This window comes from Hemibagrus wyckioides, linkage group LG14 (assembly GCF_019097595.1).
Source record: "Hemibagrus wyckioides isolate EC202008001 linkage group LG14, SWU_Hwy_1.0, whole genome shotgun sequence".
NCBI lineage: Eukaryota > Metazoa > Chordata > Actinopteri > Siluriformes > Bagridae > Hemibagrus > Hemibagrus wyckioides.
In genome coordinates this window covers 3859182-3883381 of record NC_080723.1, presented here as the reverse complement: position 1 = coordinate 3883381, position 24200 = coordinate 3859182, and the positions used below count along the sequence as shown (strand labels likewise).

At 41.1% G+C, this 24200-nt stretch overlaps 2 protein-coding genes across 6 annotated transcripts; both read right to left on the bottom strand.

The window, feature by feature from the left end:
- Positions 1 to 494: 494 nt before the first annotated feature.
- Positions 495 to 9278, bottom strand: alkbh3 (alkB homolog 3, alpha-ketoglutarate dependent dioxygenase). Of its 4 annotated transcripts, none has more exons than XR_009206495.1 (11): positions 9138 to 9278; positions 8676 to 8846; positions 7414 to 7484; positions 7295 to 7329; positions 7162 to 7209; positions 5993 to 6099; positions 5370 to 5458; positions 4117 to 4326; positions 3936 to 4034; positions 1764 to 1834; positions 495 to 932 (listed from the first exon to the last, which is right to left on the bottom strand). XR_009206495.1 is itself a non-coding variant. In XM_058407729.1 (10 exons), the coding sequence occupies exons 2-10, from the start codon at positions 8749 to 8751 to the stop codon at positions 837 to 839; spliced, it is 831 nt and encodes a 276-aa protein (XP_058263712.1). In that variant the 5' UTR covers positions 8752 to 8846; positions 9138 to 9277; the 3' UTR covers positions 495 to 836. The 4 variants fall into 4 exon arrangements, 2 of the variants coding, with proteins under 2 accessions (XP_058263712.1, XP_058263713.1); XR_009206494.1 differs by having other exon boundaries at positions 1768 to 1834; XM_058407729.1 differs by lacking the exon at positions 1764 to 1834 and having other exon boundaries at positions 9138 to 9277.
- A 2243-nt stretch (positions 9279 to 11521) lies between these two features.
- hsd17b12a (hydroxysteroid (17-beta) dehydrogenase 12a) lies at positions 11522 to 23110 on the bottom strand. 2 transcript variants are annotated; one of them, XM_058407727.1, is made up of 11 exons: positions 22803 to 23109; positions 16917 to 16963; positions 16445 to 16520; positions 14923 to 15030; positions 14671 to 14735; positions 14332 to 14376; positions 14181 to 14215; positions 13631 to 13712; positions 13429 to 13494; positions 13181 to 13330; positions 11522 to 12769 (listed from the first exon to the last, which is right to left on the bottom strand). In XM_058407727.1, the coding sequence occupies exons 1-11, from the start codon at positions 22978 to 22980 to the stop codon at positions 12662 to 12664; spliced, it is 960 nt and encodes a 319-aa protein (XP_058263710.1). In that variant the 5' UTR covers positions 22981 to 23109; the 3' UTR covers positions 11522 to 12661. The 2 variants fall into 2 exon arrangements, with proteins under 2 accessions (XP_058263710.1, XP_058263711.1); XM_058407728.1 differs by lacking the exon at positions 14923 to 15030 and having other exon boundaries at positions 22803 to 23110.
- Between the last annotated feature and the right edge of the window lie 1090 nt (positions 23111 to 24200).

Sequence of the window (24200 nt, the reverse complement as noted above, 5' to 3'; positions counted from 1 at the left end):
TCAGTTTCTTAAAAACACAAGCACATTGGAGACTGATTCTTAACCTTAACATGCACACAGGGTCCAGCATCAGATATAATCAGAAATGAATGTCATGTTGGAATGGCGTTTTAATGGATGTGTGAATACAGAAGTGCTTTCAGCTCCTACTTAGCTACAGCCATGATTTACCACGACTAATCACGAGGTACGAAATGTGCAGTTGAACAGAATTAACGTAATGATGTACAAGTCCGGACTTTTACAGGGTGTGCAGCATGAAAGCAAGTCTATAAAAGAACTGTAGGTCAACTTGGGTTTTATGAACTCTATTAAAACCGTTAAACTAGTGTACCATTATATAACACCAGTATAAACCTGTGGCAAGACTGGACCTAATGAACGCATTGATATTATTAAGTGACACTGAATTAAAGTAGTTGATCTGATATCACCGGGAAACAAAGGAATAAAAAAAGGGGACCAGTCTCAACACAATGAACTTTGCAGACAACTGATAGTATATAGCACATTTTATTGAAGTAGAAGTTCAACAGAATACTTCGTCAGAAAGTCATCGCATAGAGAAGCTTTTCACCAATTTGAGCAAAACTAACAAAAATAGGTCAAAACTAAAATGGGTATTTAATGTACTTTTTACTTAAATAATACTATGCTTGATTTTGTTTCAAGACAAGACTTTAACAATGAATTCTGCTTCCATTTGTTTTGAGACAAAGAAATCATTTCAGTAACAATGTTAATGTAATGCAGGTTACATGCATCCCTTCCACCTCCAGCAAATGGTCAGCAATTTTCTTCATCCTGTAGTCTCTCTTCTCCATTTTAATAATCAATCATCTCTTCGAGAAGCGTACTGGTTCAGGGTAGATTGTACGGAAGGTCAGGTTTATCCTAGGCCCACGGTCATGGTACTCTTTCGCCACTTGATGCTGTCCAACAAAATTAGTATGAAAAGAACAAGACAGACAAGTGAAGAATCAATGAGCTTCGAAGAAAATAATCATCATTTCATAATCCTTGGAGTATACACGGTTTTGGCATTAGGGTAATTATGGAGAACTTCATCCTAGACAAATGCACACATTTTTAACTGTACATCTTATCTGGGCCACACAGTCAAGGCATGTCTATTAAGTGACCCGTAGACTTATCTTAGAATAGTGCAACTCAGTCTCCGGGGAATTTATAATCAGAAGCGAAGCTTTCTCAACACTATGTCTCTACCCATCTATAAATATTTATTATATTTTTCATCTCATCCTTCAGCGAATGGTCCATGTTAGATTAGTACACCTTATTATGGCTCTGCAATGTAAATCGTGTCTGACTGAAGTGTGCTTTCAGACACTTTCCAAGATCAAATTAAGAGCCTCAGAGACGGTCTTTAGGTGTTGCTATAAAATGTCCTTGACCTTTTTCCCTTATTTGTGCTCTCTGAAAAATAGCTCGAGCTGGTATTTGTGCCAGAATCCAAAGCAACTCTGCAGCAAGGGGGGGATAGCCTTCTAAGGCTGTTAGTATTCAGCTGGCAGGACTGATAATAATATAATGAACAGGCCTGTCTGATCTCTAGCAGTTTCGCAAGTTTTACACCACGAGCATGGGAGCGTTATGTATATTCACAGTTTAATCGGCACTTCATGCTTATAATCACCAGGGAATACCTCACTTTATTTAACACACTCTATTCAAGATGTCAGTCAATTCCAAAAACCTTTACTATGACCTTTAAGGATTTTGACTCATTTGGGTGTATATACCTACATACACCGATCAGGATGTCCACTGCCAGGTGAAGTGAATCAGACTGATGATCTCCTCATCATGGCACCTGTTAGTGGGTGGGATAGATTAGGCAGCAAGTGAACATTTCGTCCTCAAAGTTGATGTGTTAGAAGCAGGAAAAATGGGGAAGCGTAAGGATTTGAGCGAGCTTGACGTAGGGCCAAATTGTAATGGTTAGATGACTGGATCAGAGCATCTCCAAAACTGCAGCTCTTGCAGGGTGTTTTCGGTCTGCAGTGGTCAGTAACTATCAAAAGTATCTTTTAAGTACACTTAAAGGATCTGGTGCTAACATCTTGGTGCCAGATACCACAACACACCTTCAGGGATCTAGTGGAGTCCATGCCTTCGAAGAATCAGGGCTGTTTTGGCAGCAAAAGGGGGACAGACACAATATTAGGCCTGATCTGTGTATCTAAGTGTAGTTTAATCTTAAATTATTAACATCTAAACTACCAGTGTAGTTACTTTGGACAGAATATGTAAAGATCTACCATTAATGAGATGACTTCACTTGTATACATTCTGAAAGTACTTTGTAATCAGGACAATGCTAGTCTTACAGAATCCAGGCGAGTGTGATATTTTGACAATGGGCATACACTCTCTGTTCCAGTGTGGCATCGCAATACTCCCCAGGGACTATAGGAAACATGGTGACCCACACTCTTCTGAGACCATGCTCCCAAAAATACAGCTTAAAAAAACATCTGTGACACTAGAGAGAGGTGAAGGGCAGAACATTAAACTGGAAAGTCTGACAATGGAAGTCAAACCTAAAAGTAAATCTGGGGACGTTGCAAGGGTTGTACAGCATGAATTACATCTGAGAACCTTAGCATATGAGAAAAGGTAGGGCAGAGGTGGGGGTGAGGGTTTAAAAACAAGTTGGAATTAGATGGAAAAAAAAATGTTATTTTTCTGAACAAGGAAGTTGAGTAGAGCCCTTTATTTTACCACAGTCCAAGAGAGAACGAACAACTCGAGTCAGTAACAGGGATGTCGGTCTAAGGCCTAAGGAGCTTGGGGGTCAGCGGTAAAAGGGCGGGCCAACTCCATATTACCTTCATGCGCATGTAAAAGCAGATGTCCCAAAACATTTGGCAATATAGTGTAGTTATGTGGGCCAATGAGGATTATTTTCATTTGTAAAGCCTCCTCTATACCAACACCTGCCTAAGACTTGTTCAAGGTGTGGAACCTTTGTAGATGCTGCAGCGGGAAAATTGGTTTTAGTTGTGCATGAATGGTTTGTGTGGCAATGCAGGTGATCTCGGGGTTCTGAAATGTGTCCTCTTCTCTCCAGGACTGCATTGAGAGCAAGAGCAAAGGCTGAGAATGGTAGGGATGATCTGCATACGTCAGGTAGAGCTGTGGAGAAGGTGAAGCAGACATGGTGTCGTGCATAAACAAGGTTGGTGGAGAGTCCTCACTTATGCCTACTAAGTGCATATTGGAGTGACCGTTGCAATTCCAGCTGCAAAATAGCTAACCTATTGCAAACGTGTACCAGTTCTCACTACAAAATCTGCTTTATGTCTGCACTCAGTGCTTGGGGAGAATGTATCTGGACATATTGGTATAACAGATGAAGATGGTTGTGAGGTGAAATTGGTACCAGTGAAAGACTTGTGAACTGTGTAGGCTGTGGTGTTTGGGTAGGAGTTGAGACCGAATCATTACTGCAATGCAGTCAGAGTAGAGAATGACTGAACTAGAGACTCCATATGGCTCTATATATTGATAGCAGTTAGCATGAAAAAGAGAAAGCCAGTATAACAGCTGTATTTATAACAAAGCAACTTGTGGCTCTGTTTTAAGGTCTTGGCAAGTGTATGAATATGCACAAGAAGATACTTCTTAGGTGCTTCTTAGCATCCTTTCCAGGAGAAGTGAACCGGAACTCCTCCCAACTCCCGGCCCCTCCTCCTCCCCCACAAGATTTCTGCCTGACCTCACTAATGCTCTTTAGACTGAATGATCACAAACCCCACAGACACACTCCAGAATTTAGTGTGAAAGCCTTTCTGGCAGTCTGTTATAGCAGCAAGGTGAGAACAAATATGGCACGAGACGTTCAACAAGCACACATGAGGTGTGATGGTCAGGCGTCCACAAACTTTTGGCCAGACAGTGAAACTTCATACCTGCCAATCATCTTGAGTGCATCCCTCCATTATTAAGAGAGTTCCATGACTCAATGGTATCTTCACCCTCTCGGCATATGTGTAGTCTCCGTTTTCTTCCTAAAACAAACAAACTTGATTTTTATCATCGTAAACAACCCCAAATGCTAACAAGATTAGTACGACAAAACTGGTCACTTACTGGAGGAGGCTTCTTCCGGAGGCTAAAGACTCTCGTGTCCCCGAGACTGAGAGAGGCTATGGTGGGCTGAGGGCCTAATGACAGCTCGTTATCACTGTGCCAAGCGATACTGTCCTTCCCATCACGGTACAGGTTACACAGCACTGAGTTAAAGGTATGCGAGATCTCCCGCTCTATAGTCTGACGCAGGTTCAGGAGGACAGGATGCCACTGTGGGACAAAAGGAAAAAAAATTGGCAAGGTATGTGTAGAAAGGAGGAGAGAGAGACTTTTTCTTGTTTATTAGGAATGTCCTAATTCAGTTTTTTGCCTACAACCCGATCATGCAATTATAATATTAAATATGCAGTTTATTTGAAGTAATGTACACATTAATATTTTGAATTATTAAGTAATTGGTAACTACAACGATCAGGCATAACATTCTGACCAGTAACAGGTGAAGTGAATAAGACTGATGATCTCCTCATCATGGCCCCTGTTAGTGGGTGGGATATATTAGGCAGCAAGTGAACATTTTGTCCTCAAAGTTGATGCGTTAGAAGCAGGAAAAATGGACAAGCGTAAGGATTTGAGCGAGTTTGACGAAGGGCCAAATTGTGATGGCTAGACCACTGGATCAGAGCATCTCCAAAACTGCAGCTCTTGTGGGGTGTTCCCGGTCTGCAGTGGTCAGTATCTATCAAACGTGGTCCAAGGAACAGTGGTAAACCGGTGACAGGGTCATGGGCAGCCAGGGGTCATTGATGCACGTGGAGAGGCCTGTGTGATCCGATCCAACTGACGAGCTACTGTTGCTGAAGAAGTTAATGCTGGTTCTGATAGAAAGATGTCAGAATACACAGTCAGGGCTGTTTTGGCAGCTTAACAAGGGTCCACACAATATTAGGCAGGTGGTCATACTGTTATGCATGATCGGTGTATGACAAGCGAAGGACAGCAAATAACTAATTGATTTTTCCTAGTGCTTAGTGAAATCATTGCTGCAAGAGGTGGAGGTCTGTTTACATGACCTCTATGCCAACAGCATAATGTGATAAAACGGCATAAACGAAGGAGCATAATCTGATCAGTATAACTGAAAATGAGCCATTAATGTTTGCCTTGACCTGCTCCAGTTTCAGTCTAAAGGGCAACACGCTTTAATATTCGGACCTACTATACAAAACCTAAAACACTTGTCATGACATTCAGTATGCATTAAGAAGTAATAATGCATTATTATAGTTTATTGTAGTGAAAGTGGCTGAAACCTGAGTGTTGGCTTGCATCGTGGAGCGAGAATATGTGTAAGGAAGTTCACCATACCAGCAGGTCAGCCTCGGTTCCTCATACGCATCACCTGAGCCAGGACACATTGTACATCGTTAAATGAAAACGCACGCATGTTTACATGTCAACTTATACCTGCAAAAGTAACTGAGCTGTAGTTTCTCTCATTTTGTCCTTTCTCAGGATCTTCATTAAAAATGTTCATACCCAAATCCATGGGAGATATTTTGGCTTGGACCAAATAAGGGAACAAATCTAACTCTGATAGCAGAACATCAAAAATATGTTTCATGAACAGGAGCCTCAAGTCAACCACGATTTTGTCCAAAGGAAATATTTATTCCCTTGGAATATTTGTCTGTACTAGGTCTACACTTCTAGGTCTGGAAAAGATCAACATCTGTGCTGGAGACACAGTAGCAGGTCTGCCAAATTAGAGAGACTGGAAAAAGTGAGTCATCAGTGTGCACACACAAACACAAAAACACTTGATTACAAACCTCTTGTTTCACAATAATCAGAGATTTACTTTTTTAATTTAACATGCTGCTGAATTTAATTTAACATGTTACTGAAAGCTTTCTCTTGAGCTCTTGACACTCGCCCGTCATGCCATAATTGGTCTTCGCTGTCCACGGAAGCTCGGCCAAAAGTTTCGAGAACATCCAGTCGGCCTGCTCCAGCGGCAAAAACCCAGGAAGGAGCCGCAGTCTAAGAACAAACATAACATGATGTTGGTTTAATAAATAAATAAGTAAATCAATTAATTAAAGGGAAAAACGGCATCAGGAGCATTATTCAAGCATAAGCCTGATAGTTTGTAGCGGAGCTGACGATATCGAAACACCGATCAATTTATACTTGAAGACGCTTCTCTGCGCAGAATGACACGGCCTTTTTTCCGTAATGTCCAACAACAATTTGGAGACACTTGCAAAGGATAGTGCACATCTCAAGCACATTCATTCATTTAGACTTGCATATCTGGACTGTCTTCTTCATTTCAGATCATGATCATTATAAAGCATTGTTTCGACTCCTGCAAACATTTGAGTGGAGTTGGATGCATGTTTGCAGAATCCATGATGTCCAAGAGCCCTTGGACCAGTCTCCCAAAAGCAGCTCAAAGCATCAATAACTCATCAGTTCAATTCAATTTATTTGCATAGCACTTTTATCCATGGACATTGTCTCAAAGCAGCTTTACAGAAGTATAGAAACATAAAAAAACAAATTATAAAAAGTTAAGTTACTATTTTGTCCCCGTTTTATTCCTAATGAGCAAGCCTGAGGCGACGCTGGTGAGGAAAAACTCCCCGAGATGATCTGAAGAAGAAACCTTGAGAGGAATCAGGCTCAGTAGGGAACCCCATCCCCATTTGGCCGAAACTAGACAGGAAATTATGTAACTGTTGATAATATCCTTTCAGTGAGGATTAGGTACTTCCAGGCATTTTCCTACCATTTATGCCTTCTTGTTTTCAGACAGACACAGATCAACAACAATCTATTTCTACGTCTATTTTGTGCTTTCCTGAATTTTTGGTTTTGTTCATGGTGATGGATGACAGTGATTTTACATGTGTGCAACCTCAGATTTGGTTAATGGTGATAAATGAGCTAAAGCCATGATTACATTATAAGTGCAGTGTATAAAGTCAAACAAAACAAAAAAAAATCTACTAATAATGTTGTATCTTTATTTCTCACAGAAGGGAGGTGTTGCCCAAAATATAGGAACAGCCTAGAATAAGTATATATGAACACTGCTACCTGGATACTCCAGCGGGACTCTGGCTGATGTCATAAACCCCAGCATCCCTGCCAAAAAGGGAAAAAAAATGCTTTAGTTGTGTACACTTCAATTTAGTACTCCATGACCAATAAGAAAGTAAAGATCACTCACTCCATCACCTTCTCCGCAGGTTTCACTCGGATGGGCTGGAGTAAATGTACAGAGATTACCACAGGAAGACAGAAACAGGGTTATGGTGTGAGCTCAGTCAAAATGCCACTGACACTTACCTCAGATGGCTGGTTGAACTCATATGTTACTGCTCCAGCCTTCCATGACCCAGCCTTTTGCTCCACATGCACTAGGGAAACGACAGTATGCGCCATTTCGTCTTTATTCGATTAAACTCCACAAATAAAAAACACATCTGAAGCTGTACACTGTGTTCCTGGATCCGAATTGCAAAATGGGTGGACACTGTGCTTGGAACAAGGTTTTGAACAGTTTTGATGGTCTGCTTGGTCTAACACTAATAGCTACACTCACTGGGGACTTTATTAGGAACACATGTACACCTACTCCTTCATGTAATTCATCATGTGGCAGCATAAAATCATGCAGATACAGATCAGGAGCTTCAACTGCACATCAACCATCAGAATGAGGAAAATGTGACCACAGTGATTTTGACTGTGGGTTCCAGACGGGCTGATAAGGGTATTTCTATAACTGCTGATCCTGTGGGATTATCACACAGAAAATCTCTGGTGAGTAAAAAACATTTAGTGAGCGGTAATTCTGCAGACAGAAACACCTTGTTGAGAGATCAGCAGTGGATAGTGCGACTGGTTTCAGCTGTAAGAAAGGCTATATTAACTCAGGTAACCACTCTACAATTATGGTGAGCAGAAAAGCATCTCACAATGCACAACACATTGACTGTTGGCAAATAGTCTACAACATCAGAAGACCAGACTGGGTTCCACTTCTGTCAGTCAGAAGCTGCAGTGGACACAGGCTCACCAAAACTGGACAACTGAAGACTGGTCTAATGATTGTTGTTCTCTGCTAAGGTACACAGAGGTTAGGGTCAGAATTTGTTACCAACATCATGAATCCATGGACCCAACCTGCCTCGTGTGGTTAGAGGTGGTGTAATAGTGTGGGAAATGTTTTCCAGCACACTTTAAGCATCAGTTGAATGGTACAGCCTGTTTCAGTATTGCTGATGACTATTTGCATCCCCATAATTTATCTTCTAAAGGCTACTTCCAGCATGATAATGCAGCAAAATGCGTCTCGTGAGTTCAGTGGTCTTTTCCAACCAATCGAATAAAATCCAACCTATGTGATGTGGTAGAACTAGAGAGGACTAGAACAGCACGAGAGCAGCCGAAAAATCTGCAGGAACATGGACAAGAGTCTCAAAGAAATGGCTCGAACATCTCGTGAAATCCATGTCATGAAGAATCGAGCCCTAGCCAGTATTACTTTAGCTGGACCTAATGAAGTGCTCCATAAAGTTGAGATCAGGATAGAAGACATTGCCTACCTGTTGAACATGCTGGTTTGGGCAGAGGTTTGGCCCAAGAGCCCTGTACTCTCACTCTCTGACGCTTGTCACCCATAGATTTTCAAACTTTTTAGAGTTAATAGGTTTGTGATGAAAATAATGCCACAGACGCTCGTAAGTGGATCCAGACTGCCACCTTCTGGTCCAGTGCTGCATAAACGTATACAGTTAGCACAAAATGTCTACACAAATAATTCCTCGCCAAAGACTACGTTTACAAATCAACCAAAACCAAAAAGTCAAGAAAATTCAAGAGAAAAGCGGTTTAAAATTAAAACTTTCACACCGATCTCGAGCTGGACGGAGACAGAAAGTCTGGAGGAAGACTGTCTGCCATTAGCAAGCTAGCTAAACTAAAGTTAGCCAGTAACGTTTCAAGAATCGGACCCTGCTGATCCTGTCAACTTTAATTCACTCCTTGAAAGGAATGAAAAGACTTACGGTTAGAATCGGCACCAAAGAGATCTATACTTAATTCTACAAAACGGCAGAATTTTAGTAAGTAAAGTTACTCGCATAGCCTTTCAGTAGACTCGGTGTATCCTGGATAAACATCCGGCTTCCTTCACACTGAACATCGGTTCCTATTTATAACATACCTATGATATTTTTCTGGACTCAGAAAGTCATACACTATATTGCCAAAAGTTTTGGGACTTGAATTCAGGTGTTGTTTTTCAAGGATTTGACTTTGATTGACTTGATTTGACTTAATTCCAGTGAAAGGAACTCTTAATGCTTCAGCTTCATACCAAGACATTTTGGACAATTTCATGCTCCCAACTTTGTGGGAACAGTTTGGGGATGACCCCTTCCTTGACTGGCCTTCACAGAGTCCTGACCTCAACCTGATAGAACATCTTTGGGATGAATTAAAGCAGAGACTGTGAGCCAGGTCAAAACTGGGACATGTGCCTTGACATGCACATGAATGTAATATGGCATTGGCAACAGCTTCTGGGAAGGCTTTCCACAAGGTTTAGGAGTGTGTTTATGGGGATTTTTGACCATCACTCTAGAAGCACATTTATGAGGTCAGGCACTGATGTTGGCTCACAGTCTCCGCTCTAATTCATCCCGAAGGTGTTCTATCAGGTTGAGGTCAGGACTCTGTGCAGGCCAGTCAAGTTCCTCCACACCAAACTCCATGTCTAGCCACATCCCCCTGGCAAGAAACATCCCCCTGTACGTAGATGATCCTGACGTTTTCAGCCACCTTAAGTACCTGAAGATTCTTTATTTTTCTTTCATATCATATGAACATCAGTCTAATTGAACAGGCAATTTCTTTTTATCTTCTCTCAGGTCTTTGAGGGGCAGTACTCTCTGAGTGGTTAAGGCTACTGGGCAATAGATTGAGTTAAAATCCCAGCGCAACCCAGGTGCCATGTTTGGGTTTTTAAGCAAGACACTTACCCTTTAACTGCTCAGTTGGATCTACATATAAGTTGCTTTGGGTAAAGGTATCAGTTAAATGAGGTAGATCATGTGCCAGCTGTGCCCAATGACAAACCCTCTTACTAAGCCAGATATTTGTCACAATCAAGATCAGCTAGGCCTGCTCAGCATTTTATACATGCCACAGACCATGGTTGGATGTTGACTCTGCAAATGAATCATACAGTATATCTGTCTGGCGTTACCTATACTTGTTAGGTTTCTCAATTTGTTTATTAATTTTTTCCTATTGTCACCCATTTGTGTGATTACACACACACACAGAGTATATGCACTATATTGCCAAAGGTTTGGGGACAAGTTTTTTCAAATAGCTGCGAAGGGCAGGTTAACTCCATATTACATTCATGTACATGTAAAGGCAGATGTCCCAGTTTTGGCCTGGCCCACAGTCTCCGCTCCAATGCATCCCAAAGGTGATCGATCAGGTTGAGGTCAGGACTCAGGCCAGTCAAGTTCCTCCACACCAAATTCACTCATCCATGTCTTTATGGGGCATGAAATTGTCCAAAATGTCTTGGTATGCTGAAGCATTAAGAGTTCCTTTCACTGGAACTAAGGGGCTGAGCCCAACCCCCGAATTCAATGATTTGGAAGGGTGTCCCAAAACCTTTAGCAAGTGTACATCAGGGGTGTCCAGTCTTACCCGCAAAGGGCCGGTGTGGGTGCAGGTTTTCATTTCAACTGAGCAGAAGCTACACCCGAGTCTACTGAAAGCCAAGATCAGTTGATTAGCCAGTTGCAATCAGGTGTTGCTTCTTCTTGGTTGGAATGAAAACCTGCACCCACACTGGCCCTTTCTGGATAAGATTGGACAACCCTGGTGTACATTATTCTCTTTTAATTTAATATTAACACTATACTTAAAAAACACTACACACAATGATGTCTGATAACATGTAGGTTTTTTTTAATATAAACATTTTAGTCATTTGGCAATACTATTGTAATGTTCTTGCAAGTAAAAATACTTGACTTGAATAACTGTATATTTTGAAAAATTAATCAAATATATTTTGTGGCCTGAGTTGGCCCAGACACTTTTACATAACCTTTGAGATTCCGACTATTTTAGTAGACTTAAACTAAAACCTTATAACTGAGGAACTATCTATTTTAGCTGTGCATTTCCTTCCCTTAGTTTTTGCTCAGTGTGACTTTCAGCACTGAAAGCAGTCTTCACAATACACTATTCAGCCTAATTTATACCATCTGATGATCTATTGGGTTAATCAGCTGGTGTTTGAAAAATCACATCACTCATCAGCTTAGAAAACAGATTCATCTGTTGGACAAAAATCCCACAGTATATTTTAAAAAACAAAACAAATGGATTAATAAAAAATAAATAAATAATTTCCCCGGACCAGAGTAAAATCAGATCTTTATTCAAAAATAGACAAGCTGTAAGTTTAACATACAAATCATGATTTGGTGGAAAAAAGGCACATCATAAATCAGTGCCTAATTATTTTTTGGAATGTAAAAATTCAAGTTTTCCCTGTGACACAACCAGCAATAATCAAACACCTGAGCGCTTTCATTTGACTGGTTTTAGTTCAACAAGTGTCAAATGGAGATCTAGGCCATAGAAAGACCCCTAAATTGACCCCTAAAAAAAACAAACAAAAAGACATATGTTCATTCTGATGAAAGATCTAAAAAAAGGTCAGTAAGTGCATTGCTAAGTTGGAGACAGAATAGCAGCTGGTAGAGATCTCCATTAACAGTTATCAAATTTCCATATATTTCGGTAAGGCACATCATTCTGAAAGATTAGAGATTAACAGTGTGTCCATCATGGCTCAATATAATAAAAAAAAGCACCATTGAAGATATCTAGTAAACATTTATAAAACACCAAAAGCCCATCACCAATTTCATAAATACTATGAAATAATAAATTGTACAAAATGTAAAGAAAAAACAAGTTTAAAAAAAGGTCATGATTCATATGGTCATTCCAAAAAAATCAAGGAAAAGACAAATGTATAAATTTCACTTTCATTGTAAACAAAGATTACAGGGAACTGGCATCAGTGAGCAAAATCATCAGGTGCACATGTGGCTTCTATACACAGGAAAACATGTTTATGAAACCCATCTCCAATTAAATACCGTCTGCTTAGAACAGCAGTGAAAACAGACCTCTATGCACCAATGCAACACTCTTTAGACCCTGTTGGTTATAAGTTACACACCCATTCTCCCCCCAAAAACAAAAAATCCCCACACAAGCCAAATGAGAAATGCTCACCAATTTAAAAGCCCAGTTTGAACTACTTCATTCTACATGTCAGTGTGACATCTGTGATCAGTAGTTCTTACAAGAACATCGAGGCTCGTCTAAGGAGACATCTTCAATACAAGAGTCTCGACACAGATCTTCTCAAACACTGATACAAAAAAAAAAAAAAGGTCAGGCAGTCATACCCATACTAAGCCAACAGGAAGGGAAGGACACTTTGGATATGGTTTGTCATTTCCATTTAGACAACATCCACAAGCTATCTCAGCTTTCTTCTCCTGAGGTAACCACCACGCTGAGCCTTGTTCATGCGCATGCCAAAGTAAATGACCAGTTTGATGGGAACTAGGACAGTGGTCGCCCATCCCTGCAAAGTGGACACAGAAAAGAGATGTTAGAATTTGTTTATCCACCTTTAAACCTGTCAGTGAGATGGAGAAACTGAGTTTATTCAAGAAACACTTGACATGAGGGAGGAATACACCCTGGATGGGACACATGCACGCACACACTTTAGTGTTGCTAATTCACCTAGCATGGTTTTGGGAGGTGTGAGAAAGCCAGAGAGGGGGTCAGGGTTAATCAAAAGGTCTCTGTAGACAAGGGTCACTTGGATTATAGTCAGTTTAAACATTTAAAATTATGAAATGTATGTAATGCCATTTCTAACTCCACTATTGCCTGGCCCCAAGCCCAGGATGTGAAAGGAGGAGGGTTTCATGTTGGGCTAGCAATCCACCACAAAATTACTCTTGCTTGTGAGTAGTTGTGTGCTTACCATGACTGCATGGGGGAAATAACCATTGGTCTGGTCCTGTAGCCCCACAGTGGTTAGCGCAGCAGCTACATAACGCTCAGGAGTAGGCTTGTCCAGGGTGGGTTTCCTGATCTTCGTCATTTTGGTGGCCACGAAGAAAGGCAGCACACTCTGTAGATATAGGATTATTTAGAACAGAACACCAAAAGGCCCTCAAAGTCAATGAGCTTTACACAAATTTACTAAATGTAAACGTAACCAATTCTGACCTGAATAATGATTCCTTTGCAATTGTACTCTGCTTGAAGTCCACGGGAAAAGAAGTCAACAAAAGCCTACAATTAAAGCAGTCAGTCATACATATTGTTTAGGGTAATAGGAACTATGCGGCAGTATACAGTCTGTGTATTTTATGTACTATACTGTAATTATTACACTTGATATTCATGTAGATCATTGTTTAAGGCTTACCTTGGTAGAGGAATAGACAGTGAGCAGGGGAACTGGGTACATGCCACTAGCAGAGGAGATGTTAAGAATAACACCTTTTGCTCTGAAAAAGACAGGAGAAGGAGATGCATCTTTGTGTCCAGCTGAACTTATATTGAGCCAGTGAGGACTAAAACAAGAAATCAATTCTCTAACACTGTAACAGACCACACACACACACACACACACACACACACTAATTATGGTTGCTTTGTGTGTTGCCATGGCACCTGCTTTCAGCACCCCTGCAGCTGCAGTAGTGGGTTTTAGCAAGCTGAGGTTTGTCCCATTTGTATAAAATTTTCCCAGCTCTGTGATTGGACTTACTGATGCACATGACCCAGTCTAGCCAATCAATCTAGCAGGCATTTGTTTGCCCAGCGTGGAAAGCCATATTAGCAAAGAAAAAAAAAAAGGGCATGATCATCAAGGCTATTCAACAGGCAGTGATGATCCTTTCCTGGAATTTAGAAGCAGTTCTAACTCTATGAAGTCTCATCTTAATCTAATGAAAATTCTCCTCAGGACTCACCTAGCTTCCATTTTGGGCAAAACCAGACGAGTCATCTGATGAGATGAAGCAGGAGAAAAAGATTAGTCCAGTAATCCAAAATAACTAGAATCCACTAAAAATCTTTCAAGCAAGTGCAGGAACATATGGTTTTGTAATGAACGAAACTTACCTGACACACTGAAGTTATGTTGACGTTGATCATCGTGTTAATGAACTGAATTAAAAAACACGGTCAGTCTTAAATTGTATTCAAGTCAGTGGTGGTTAAAAATAAAACAGATTTAAAAACTACTGCTTTAGAAACTCAAGCTGGTTTTGTAGATCATATCCAGTACTGGCAATAGCTTGTGAAAAAGGTATGAAAGATGCAATTTAACTAAAACAGAAAAGTAATCCAGTTTGAACAGTCTCATTTGCCCACAAGAAGCCTTCAAGCCTTGTAAAGTACCAACAGCAAAAACAGTCACTTGTCACTTATAAAGAGAAAACAAGGCATAATTATACTTACATTATCCAGGTCAGGGATGTGCAGGAAGAACTCAGGGTAAGGGTAGGAAATGCCAACATTGTTTACTATTAAGACAAAAAATGTCAAACAAAATTAGTCAAACAAAATTAAATAAATTGACTTTAGGAAGTAAATTCCGGTGTTACGAGTAGATAAAAAAAGTGCATTACAGTACAGATTCTGGTCTCTTGAAAATATACCTTCATACATATAATAGCTTTAAAAAAAAAAAAAAGGCTACAAGTTACTTACCAAGGACTCCTATTTCTAGCCCAGCAAGCGCAGCATCAATCTTTGGATAAATGTCGATCTGACCGAAATCCACAGCGATGGTCTTAGTCTCAACATTATACAGACTCTCTGCATGGCAGAACAGATTGATGAGGTTTCTGAAAATGTGTCTAAAAATTCAGTGTCTACTATTTAAAGTAATCTATTTTGTGAACATACTAAAAATAACTTTAAAAAGACATCACTGTGTTTTGCACCGAATTGGACATGAGGGGGCGCTGTGTGCCAAGAAATGAGCTCGATGCAACTTCCCACACCCTTCCTCTACTTCAGTTTGACGTGCCTGCAGCAATTAGAATGCATTGTCCAAAGAATCATGTCTGCACCCCATTCGAGGGAGTTATGAGAGGAAAATTCCTCTGATGCATCACACTGTAGACCATTTATATGAGTAGGCACAATGGAGAGAGAAAGAGAGAGAGAGGGACTGCAGGCCAGTAAACATGATCCAATAAGGCTGTTACAATAGGAAATATGAAATCTATTTTAAGAGAAGGCTTTTGGCTTTAAATAGCTTCGTGACTGTAGCAAAGTGGTCTTGGTGACCACAAGCCCCCACACTGCCAAGGCATTTGGTTGAGGCGTGAGCAGAGTGCCAGGTTTTGCAGGGAGAGACCCAGCTCGTGACTACCCATAACCCCCCCTTCCCCTTTTCGGTGTGCCTTCAGCACGACTGGTTATGACAGACTAGGTAGCTGCAGAGAGTGGGTCCATTATTTTCCATGCTTATTGCTGCACGTATATAAACATGGACAAATCTGTCAGTCTGCAAAACAGGGTACTTTAGCCGAATAGCTTCAGGATAAATAAAACGGATGCAAAGAACGCGAAAGCTTTGCACACTGAAAACAGAATGATATAAAGTCAGTATTAATTATTCTTTAAACTTGGGGAAAAGAATTGCATCTTCCCACCAGGGAGAAAGTCCTCATTCACACAAACACACACTGTGTCTTCATTCAGGGAGCAGAGATGGGGAGGGGAGCCGACGTCAACGAGCATATACATACACAGAAATCCTTGCACCCCATGTTCCCAGCCCAGAACATTTCCATGACGACAGTCACCAGAAAGGATTCCAGTGCTTGCAGGGAACGCGGAGAAAAGAAATGTTTATGGGCTTGGGTGGGACAAAAACAAGCAAAATGCATAATATTCAAATGGGAGATAAATTAGGAGGCAGCATTTGTGGCGATGGGATGGGTCTGCCTGGAGAAAAATGGTCCAAGATGCTCTGGAAAGACTTGCTTCAGCAACCTGATGAGTCTTATGCAACTTAATTTGCATGTCGAATGCCAAGAGACCTAGTCTAGCTGTCAGTGGCAGCTTTATGGAAAGAGCTTCACTAAAGGCATCTAAAGCCCCAAGACAGATGTGCAGGTCTTTCCACCATACCCCGCCTCAGGATAGCACTAAAATACCTGGCTTCATTAAAACAAAATCACAGAATTATGCTTTATTAGATACCACATAAAATACATACCGAGGGACTTGGCAACATCGTCCAGCTTCTCCTGTGATCGACTGATGAGCATTATGGAGAATCCTCGTCGAGCAAGCTGAGTAGCAAAGAAGAACTGATCAGTAGTCACCCAGCATAAAAACCTAATTCCTAGTCTTTTGATCAAGCATAATGTACTGTATGATGCATCAACATGTGTAAAAGGTTCACTTCCTGTTCTTCCTAACAGATTTAGTCAGTAATAGATTGTAGGTTCTCTCAACGTGGACAGTATCCAGATTTGCATCTACATTGAGCCTGAATCAGCGAGTTGCTTGACAATGCTTGTAAAAGTAAAGTAATTCTTGGTGTGTAAATAGAGAGGGCCCCTTTCCATGAGTAGTCCTCTAGTTGCCCTCCCTTCCCATGGTCTTAGAGAGAAACCCGTCTCTTGTGATGAGTCACTGTGCCTTCCATGAAGGGAGGGAAATAAATAAGTAAAAGGAACCCTTACCTCCTCCGCATAGGATTTCCCAATTCCATCTGTGGCTCCTGTTACCACTGGAAAACATGGAGGGGGGGAAAAAGAAAAAAAAAAAAATCAAACAAATGCACAACTTTCTACAGAAGTATGGTAATGCATGATCACAACAGCACAGTCACCATATAGGAAAAGGATAGAAAAAAGGGCCACACTAACTCAAAGATGCATAACTGCATCTTTGGGTGACAGGATACAAGTTAGGTTAATGCAGTTTAAGTGTTCAAGCTGAGTATTGCAATATTCTGAATAACATTGGATTATCATTACTATTGTTTGATATTGTTGTATTATTATGATACATATTTATTTATTTTATTTTTAATAATGCAACTAGATACTTTCAGATTAACAACAGTAAAGGTTAAAATAAAAAACTAAGGTTGACTTGACTGAAGTGAAAAGTCTTTAGACTGTACATAATACCAAGATGTAATACATGCAGAAAGCAGCAGTCATTCACTAGAGCAAGAAGCTCGAAGAGAGAGAAGTTGGCTAGAAGAAATGAGGGAGGGAGGGAGCGAGCGAGGGATGACGTTCATGGAGCCCAACAGAACGGGAGGGGTGAGGAGGGATCCTAGGGACTGCCAAAAATAGCAACAAGAAGAGAGGAGGAGAGAGGGAGACTGCGTAAAGTCAAGGGATGAAGAGGGAGAACTCGAAACTCTACCTATTTTTAAACCAATCTTAAGAATTAAACTCCAGCTCAAAAAACCCCCAATGGGCCTAACTCCACAAGATCTTATCAGCAGAGGAAAATTGTGCAGAATGTCTTTCAGAGACAAGGCAATTTAAGAACACTGTTGCATCAATCTTGTGTGGAATCAGTACATACATTGTGGAGGGATCATCTTTGGCCATTACAATTCAGGTCTTTCATTTCACGGACAAGGAATAACAAGCTTATGAAAGCACATCTAATAATGCATAACGATTTGCAGAAGGTTCCCCACCATAGTGCCTGCAGTAAACAGTCCTAATAGACCCTTCCTCACTAATCCCTGGGCAAAACCCACAGCATTGTTTCTGGCAGGGATCCACTGCCCTCATGTGAAGAGTACCATGGAGAAGAGCTACATAAACTGCTTTGTGAGTACTATGAATGTTGATGCTTGAGAAATGGCACTCTGCATACAAAATGTGAGCCTGCATGCATGCATGCATGCGGGTGTGTGCCCATTTCAAATTGTCAAGAGAAGAGAGATGCAATTAAAGCAATTAAATATTGCTTACAAATCAGAGCTCTTATCTGGTTGACTTGGAAGAAATAGAAAAAAAATAATAAATAAAAATACATCGTGCTATGAAGAGTGTTTTTGTTTTTCTTCTTCATTTCTCAAACCCCACCCCCACTCAAACATGATGGAGGTCAGAGCTTCTCTTCGTGAACATCACGTTCAGAAATACGGTATGTCCCAGCACTGCACAGGCGCACTGGCCCTGCTTCCTTGGCTAAAAAAAGCAGCAGTGAGTAAAAATAGCTGCCGTGTCTGGAACAGCCACTGCACCTGAATACCAACAACATGCCACCCCCCTCCATCCCCTCCACCCCCACCCACTCTCTGCTTTCCCCAGCAACCCAGCTCACCACAGAGTGCTTGCTGCACTACATTAGTGCCAGAACAGCACTCGAAGCCCTACTGCAGAATACTGCTCTATTCAACAGGGCATTTCCACTTGGCCAAAAAAAAAAAGAAAAAAAAAAAAAAAGAGAACCCAACGATGATGACATGGCTCATCCATCACTTCAGCATTTAACGGTATACAAGTAGAAACCTGGTAACTGAACTTGATTTGATATTGGATCTAATATACAAGGTAAAGCAGTGGCCTACGCCCTCGGACCGCTTTGACTGTATGCAATCTGTCGCATCCACCCCCAAATCCCCCCCCCAATCCATTGAATAAGCTCGTCCATCTCTGGCTCTGTAGCTCTGCAGAATGTTAAAACACCCACTCACGCACCTCCTCCCACTCCCAAAAGCAGCTTATCATGCTTTAAATAGGCCTGTCACATGGCCAGGAGAAAAACTACACAGCAAAGCACCCAAAATAGCTTTGCTACTTATATAAAAAGGTGGATCAAAAACTGACAAAGTCAAAAATAGTACCAAGAAGTCGCATGGTTAAAAAAAAAGGAAAAATCAATAGTTCTCCCCTCTTTTCTAGTTCCTATTCCCATAGGAAGTCCAAAATAGAATAACCAAAATAAATTGTGTATAAAAGGCAGAATTGTTCATTCCATTGATGGGAAGATTCCAGTCTTGTCAATCAAGAAAAAAAAGCAAGGAAAAAAAAAAAAAAAAAAAAAAAAAAAAAAAAAAAAAAAAGTATAGCAAGGCTATAAAGAACCGCTCAGATGCATTAAAAAGGTTGACAAATTTTCATTTGTGTGTCAGATTTTGGAATTGACACAGAATGAATCAAGATGACATCCAGAAGAGCGAAACAATTTACGTTGACAGGCTAAAATACACGTCACCATAACCAACCACATTGTCATGGGAAATATTTCAAGAATTAGGCACTGGGCATACAAAACGTATAGAGAATTTGTGCTGAAAAATTTAATAGAAATAAAGTGCAAATACATAAACTTCTTTCAAAAGGGAAACGCCAGATGGAAGACTCCCTTTTTCAGGAAATATATAAATAAAATTGACTGAGTCGTGACAGAAGAGAAAAGAGAGGGAGGGGGTTTAGGAGGGCAAACAAGAGCGAGCGAGCGAGCGAGGGAGGGAGGGAGAGAACAAGACTAGTGGTGAGGGAGAGTGTAATGGAAGGCTCAGATGGAAGAGAAAAGAGGAGGGGTTGGGTTAAGATTTTACCCAGCATCCCTCTTCAGGACACGACAGTGAGCTTGTTGGTCACATGAATAACTGGGTTATTTACCCCCCCCCCCACGCTCTGCACTGGCAGGCCCCTGTTACCTCACAGCCCTCCTGCCTCCACTAGCACTGTAGAGCAGAAGCCAGTCCCATTCACAACTCACCCTGCCAGTACATTCACAAGTATGCAGCTAGAGACATGCACAGTTGACATTCACTCATTCAGAGGCAAAGGGGGGGGGGTACATTTCATTCACATATGCTGTTGCCTGGCATGAATGGGAATGCACCTAATAACTATAGGCAGAGCTGGTCCTAGCTTTATACTAGTCCTCTGCATCTGTAAAAATATATTTCATTAAAATATGCTTTAAACACTTCTTTACTAGCTTCAGTAAGGAAAGTGAAACAAAATAAAAGTGCAGTTGACTTAAAAGCTCTGATAAATGAGAAACTGAGATGAGAGTTTTATGCATATATCGTATAATTTCTACAACAAACATTTGTTTGGTGTCGCTTCTGGTATAGAGAAGAATCATTTCATCATTTTCAGCAGCAGGATATAAAGATCATGTACCTGGGAACCATTTCCCTCCACAAAACAAACAGTATGCATCTCTGGGTGTCCCTGTACGTTCATACAAACACACTTGGACAGTATACACATGAACGTTAACAGGAGAAAGGGGCAGGACTGATCTAGAAAAATACACTCTGTGGAAAAAGATACCAGATTGTACTTATTCTTGTCCCGGGGGTGGTATTTGTTTTTTTTGTTGTTTTTTTTTAAAAGGTTACCTCCAGATAACTACTACTAAACCTGGGAAGGTGCATGTGGTGCAAGTTTAGCTTAAACTTGCAAAGATGCATCAGTAGTTCCTACAGCCCAATTGTGTACATTTCAAAAGGTTAAATATGCCAAAAGAAAGGCACAGAATATGTACACCATGATGACGGCCACCACAGCAACAAGAACAAATCCAACTTGTTTCGGAGTGTAGTTTTCATTGATACTATACATACTCATTGTAGCAGCTTCTGAAAAACACTAACTGAAAGTGCTATGCTGTGCTTAGGTAATGAGAAAAGTTAAAAGCACACTGGGTAAAAGATTAACTCTGGCACGCTGCTGAGGAGCATGGCTACACCTGAAACACCGGTTTGTGACTTTTGCAGCTAGAGTGCAATACTTCAGATGAACAGCAGGGGTCTCCTGATCACCCCTTTCACTTGATGCCTCAGTAACTGAGCGAGACATCTGGAATGCGCCAACATGACTCATTTTAATAGCATATTTTAAATAGGAATTTTTCTAAAGAAATCCAAGTAAAGTTTTGAGACAGCTAACCATGTGTAGTGTACAAGAGTTAGGTGGACTGTTGAGGACATTTGAATCAGTGCTGTGAAAAAAAACAAAACAAAACTGGTAGGAATAGGAAACTTGTTGGTCTGGATGCATTTGTTTTTATCTGGAGGGAACACCCTCCTTCTGGCAATCAAGTACTCGGTTTGAGGAAAGCATACATGCGTCACAATGTAGTATTATTATTATTAAAAAAAACCCCACCACAACTACTTAAAATGTTCCAGTAATGTTCAGGTATGAAATGCATTGAACGTGCCATAGGACTAGGCAAAGACGTCCCGCAGCATACTTGTGAGAAATATTTGAGAACTTGAAACTGGCTGTTGCTCAACGGGACAGGACTGGCGCTGCAGGAATGACAGGAAGAGGAACTTTTCGCCTTCCAACTGCATTCAGTCACCTCCAGCTCACCTGCACCGAAGATGCCAAGGATATGATTCGGTGTTCAAGAGAATGTAGGACAAGTCAAACCTGATTCAGCGTTTCAGGGAGTGGCACGACTACATCACCCCAAAACGCGGTAAAGGTAACGCGTAACACAGAAAGGGGAATGTTTTCTCAGAGGCGCTCTTGGGCACGACCATGTCTGGCTGTGGTAGGGGGTAGGGGTGGGAGGGGGTAGGGGTGGTCGGAGGGGCTTATTGATCGTGTATCATTTTTTATAATCAATATCCATTTACCCAATCCTGAAGTTGAATTATTTGTGCCACGCATAGCCTTCAATCAGGCACTTCATAGAAAATCTTCAGACTCGGACATCAACCCACACAAGCCGCACGTGGTATGGACCCGCATTATAATTAGGATTGGCGTTTTAAACTGCGTCACGTTGCCAGAACCAGCATATGTGGTCAAACAAAATGAATGGAGTTGGTGCGGTCGATTGATTTAAAAAAAAAAAAAAAAACTGGCCACATGAAAACACAGCAATTGATTGACGGCTGGTTTTTCTATACTGTAGCACTGAAAAGCCCGTATTCCACGCACAGTGCCGAGAAATTAGATAAGTGGGTCAGGCTGGGCAGACCAAATAGCAGGATACACACAAGATAATGTAGAGAAAATCAGGAGAGAGAGAGAGAGAGGGGAAAAAAGTATTTGAAACACGATTATGGTGTCCACGAACTACGAGATGCGTATTTTTAAAAAAAACCCGTCAATCCAATTAAAAAAAAACAACTAATTAATCGAGCTAAAAATTGTCATTCTGCTTCTACAGAGCCAAGCTTTCACAGCCATGATTTAGTCTGACTTCATCTCAGTGAGTCAGAACCTGCGATTATCTGCGCACAGCCCATGGAGGTATGGCGTAATCTGTCAACCTGAGACTCTCGGCTTCTCTTTAAGGACCATACATGTGAACACTCTGCAGCTCATTATTCAATTACAGTCAGTTTCCTTACTAATGAAAAAAAAAGAAACTTTATCATCTTACATATTTAGTATGTCACGTGTTTGTAGTGGGATTGTTGCACCAATATGTTAAAAAAGTTCAATTAGTAGGCAGTACTTATCTTCTATAAAAAATAATAATAATAAAAAAAATCACCCAAGTTCATTCATTGCTGTTTGACTTGAACGCTCAAAATGTCCCATTTCATTCACCTCTTGTTGCTCAACTTACTTAATAGGATCCTTTGGAATGAATGAATGAATTGAACTCACCTGCCCATTTCCCCAATTTGGGTGACAGAAAATCTCCATTTCCTAGTACCCATATCCTGAAGCCGGAGATGATGTGGTAGAGGAGCCACAGCGCCAGCGAGGCCGTGGTGACTGCACCGACCCAGTAGAGAGGAGTCTCGGCAAGCTGAAGGATCTTCACTACGTTAGAGAGCTCCATGTATGCGACTGGGCGAGCGTGCTGTCTGACCCACAAAATGAGGCGATATGGACTGATTTAGAGCCACAACGTGCGAGCCCCTTTATAAGCAGGTTGTGGCATCACACCCCCACAACTCCTCTAACATACTAGTCTATCCAGATTGAAGTGCACACCCCCGCCTACTCCTTCACCGCCCGAACACGCCCACATTCGCCCAGGATTGGATGAAACGCTTGTCCGCCAATAGATACGAGCTGCTCCTTGGTTAATGCAGGTGTCAGTCACAAAGGCTCCATTCTCATTCATCGGGGTTTGAGTATGAAGGAGGCGGGCCCTGTGCGGCTGGGGTTTGAAAGCGATTGGACAATCAATACGGTAGCGCTCCGTTCAGACACTTTCATTGGCTGTAATTCAGAACAGGTTTTCTGTTTCGGTCAGGATTATGAAACCTCCAAATCCACGTTTTCGATGATCAACCCCCACTTTTTTATGAATGAAGTTCTTTACCTATTGGTCAGTCGGGATGCTGCTCTCCCGCCTTCTGTGTAATGTAAGGATGATGCGATTCGGTGAGAGGTATGCCCTTCACATTCATTCACGGGTGCTGTCTCGCCTATGACTCATAGGATGCACAGAAAAGGACAAGCACGCCAATTGAACTAGAACTGCTTATTCTTATTCTATGTTAGACTGAAAACTATGACATGAAATATAACTTATACATTTATTTTTTCCAGCTATAATTCCTAGAAAGATACACCCGTGCACCCGTGATTATACATATTGAAGCAGGGCTCCCCCCCCCCTAACTCGAAAAAACTACAACTACCAGAAGCTCTTCTCCTGAAACCTCGCGAGAAGATCTGGTACCTGCGTTTTACAAACACGGAAGAGTCTGGGATTATGTAAACATGGCATAGATAGTAGTACGTTTGGGGAAGAAAAAAAAGGTCCGTTACGTGACATGAAAACCCACGCGAGGCTTTTTTTTATTTATTTATATATTTATTTTTTACATACGCTAAAGAAACATGCACGTGAAAAGATGCCAGCATTACAGCATGCATCTCTATTTCAGTTTCAGTCACTCAGGGTTTATCAGGCATATTTTGGGGGGTTGATTTCACACCACAGATTTTCTGTCTACCATGCATTCATGTTCTGTCGCCATTCTTACTCGACTCTCAACACGACCTGATATTTAACGTCAAATTTAGGCATGCAAAGATGTAGACTTT